The 3387-nt window shown below is 38.9% G+C and overlaps 1 protein-coding gene across 1 annotated transcript; it reads right to left on the reverse strand.

Annotated features, from left to right (window-relative positions):
- Nucleotides 1-826: 826 nt before the first annotated feature.
- On the reverse strand, nt 827-2146 carry LOC144359162 (neuronal acetylcholine receptor subunit non-alpha-3-like). Its single transcript, XM_078012360.2, has 2 exons — nt 2019-2146; nt 827-1299 (listed from the first exon to the last, which is right to left on the reverse strand). Exons 1-2 carry the CDS (start codon nt 2142-2144, stop codon nt 1177-1179), a joined length of 249 nt encoding a protein of 82 aa, XP_077868486.2. The 5' UTR covers nt 2145-2146; the 3' UTR covers nt 827-1176.
- Nucleotides 2147-3387: the final 1241 nt, after the last annotated feature.

Genomic DNA, 3387 nt, shown 5'->3' on the forward strand with positions numbered 1-3387 from the left:
TAGGTTAGGTTAGGTTAGGAGTGACCATGTTAGCTTTTTAAGTTAATGTCGGGACGTCATTTCTAAAACCAGGGGAGAGTGTAGGATATATGTATTTTGTATTAGTGCGCCCTCACAGTTTGTGTGCAAAAGCGCCCTCATAAGTCAATAGTGTGTTTTACTGTGTACAAGATGGCTGCCTCCTATGCTGGTTGCTACGTTGGTGCCGTGAAGCTTTCGGGATCGTGTTAGCATTGTCTGAAGGGTGTGTGTATGACTCTATCGTACAGATTGTGAACTCTTAGTGCCAGCAGCAGTATCTGAGCCATTATTGACAGTTCTGTTGACAAATAGCCGTGATATGACAATATCGTCTTAGAGGTTGGTCTACACATGTGCATTATGCAAATGAGTAAATTTGCGTGGTGAGGGAAATTCGTGACATTTCTTGTTGTTATCTGAGTTCTGCGTTGAAGTGTTTATTCTTGTACCTGATGTTCTGACATTTTTTTATATTGAACCGTTTTGCTGAATTTGATTGTTCGTCTCACTTCCTGTATCTGGCTGCTGCCTTATCTCCGAGGAATTCTCCGAATGTGTCAATCTACCGTCTACTAGCTTCCTGTGGTCATCTACATTGCCCGGGCCGACGTGGGACAATCCCGTAAATAGGACATTATAGTTGAATCGTGTGTATATTGAACTGCATCTATCACTATAGTACCCCTATAGTGTAAATTGTATTTCTGACCCCGTGTGTTATGTATCTTTTATTCTTATCCACCAATGTGTACTACATGTATATACTATGATAGTGCATTCCAATAATACATCTATGAGACGTATGTTTTGCATAGTAGTGTCTTTATTAATTTAACTATTTATATATTGTGTTGAGCAACACCAACGCGTATTAGTCCCCACGATCATTCAGTCCGATCAGCACACAGTCGTTATCTTAGTGGATATAGTGTTATAATTGCACTGGGGTTGGTATTGTTGCTAAATACCTGAGTACCCTACCCTTACAGTATGTTATCTAAATACTTGCTGTGAAAAGTTATTATTTGTAAATAATGACATATAATGTGGTGTAATTATATAAATTACGACTTATAAACTAATGCATATACGGTACCACACGGAGTTCCACCACAAAACGTCAGCAGTTTATCACATTTATTTATAATAATCGTTCTAGTTAAAATGTAGCGCTGAATTGCCCAATATGACCAATGACCCTATACAATACCCCAATAATGACATCCAGAAAAATAGCCGATCGGTGACCATGGCAACATACTTCCAGTTCTCCATCATCTAAACGAAAAACAGAAAAGAACTTCTCTCAGAGACTCGATCTTGTTAATGTGTATTTGCAATTCTTTAAATTCACAGTTGCAAATTCTGTGTATATACGTCATATCTGTGGGCACTGTCACGTCACGGCTCATTTAAAGTTGTTTCAACAAAAACAAAAATTCACTGGTTCATCCAAACTAAAATGTACACCAAGAACCCCACCCTCTAGTGACAATGCGCTTCCGTGACGTCGACATGACGTAAATGATTAAAAGTACAACATGATCACTCTCCTTTGTTTGTATAGTCATTCTTTCTTTTTCTTTTTCTATTTACATTCACTGAACAAAACAATGGCCCTTTTCTCTCACTTGTGCCGCATAGCTAGAGGGCGCATGTTTCAGGAAAAGTATATTGTTTTCAGAAAATCATGGTTCCCCTCCAAACAAATATTTACTTACCTACACGATGATGTAATAGAAAAATTGCTTTAAACTAGTGGTTAGCTACGAACATGAAGGAGCGATCTGTCGGATTTGGAGACTCACTTGGACGCACACAGATCATCTGACAAGGACACCTAAACATGGTCTTCACTTAGACGCACACAGATCATTTGACAAGGACACCTAAACATGGTCTATGGTATCGTATCACTGCATGAATTTTGAAAGTATCAGTCTGGTTATACTTGTATCTAATATAAATTCACGTACATGGAGTAAGTTTCAACCTACCTCTTCCTGACTTTCTTCAGTTTCAACAGAACTCCGCAAATAATGGGCATCATCAAACAACTTGTTGAGCAGTTCCATCTTGTTGCCATCGCTACGTGTAACTTCTTGATCATCACACTTGTTCATAGTCTCCTCTAAACGTACAATGGCAAGCATGGTTTCTGTGTTGCCGTGGTGATCAGTATGATTTGCATAAATCTGCGCACAGCCTGCCGGCGATACCAATGGTTTCAGAAACATTAGTTTTGGGAGGTACCTGAAGAATACCTTTCGCATGAACGGACTCATGCTCTGCATGTGCCGTGGTCGATGGTGCAGTCGCAGCACGAATATCGCCACGGTGATGGAGAACGCTACATGACACGTGTTAAAAAGAAGGTAGCGACCGATCAGTGGGACGCTGTCCGAGCTTGCCGGCAACATTTCCGCGACCATCAGAGTAAAAACCGACATGGCTATTAGGATTGATACGCCAAACGACATTTTCTCACCCGAGTCTGACGGTAAGAAGAATAACAATAAAGTCAGCAGTGCCATAATGATGGCAGGAATTATTATGTTGACGATATAAAACAGGGGCTTCCTCCGTAATACAAGGGTATAAACCACCTTGTCCCACGTGACCAAATCGTCATCCGAATAATGGTAGTCCATTTCAACTGTGGAATTGATGATAATCCATTCGGAATTCGGAGCTAGCATGGAAATTGTTACTTTGTTGTTTAGTGGATTCAGTGTTAACATATCGGTAGTGTATTCCCACGGTCCGAACACCAATTCGCATTTCTGGACATCAAAAGGGAAAAATTCGATGTCGATCGGACAGGGCGTTTCAAAGATTGCAGGCGGTGAGTATTGGATTACGCCCTCTGAAGTTACGGGAACCCTTTCTGTTTTAAGAATATAACTGTCATGGTTGGCACTGAAAAAATAAACATACTGTAGATGCATTAATTATTCACCGGGTTTTAACTTATGCTAAATTAAATTTACGTGAACATATAAAATAACAATAAAACTCAGTGTTTCTTTTACAAATTCGTGAAATTAAAATACAGTGATTATGCACAAAACATTAAAATAGCGAAATTAAACGTCAGTGAAAATAAATGGTTTTACAGTATTAATTTTAAAATATGTAATAAATATGCATTGCATAATTAAAAATGATAAATATGGTGGCGCTATATTTTATATTATAATGTTGGTTCTACACTTATACACGCATATTCATCGTCAATTAAATGTGTAACTATTATGTTAATACCTATTTTGTATAACGACACCAGGGTTCCATATCCAGCTTGTAGGTACGATAACTGTACTCAGATTACCATAGTCGGATGGATTCCACTGTAGATGCTCGTCT

The sequence above is a fragment of the Saccoglossus kowalevskii genome, chromosome 10 (assembly GCF_978046115.1).
Source record: "Saccoglossus kowalevskii chromosome 10, keSacKowa6.1, whole genome shotgun sequence".
NCBI classification, from domain to species: domain Eukaryota; kingdom Metazoa; phylum Hemichordata; class Enteropneusta; family Harrimaniidae; genus Saccoglossus; species Saccoglossus kowalevskii.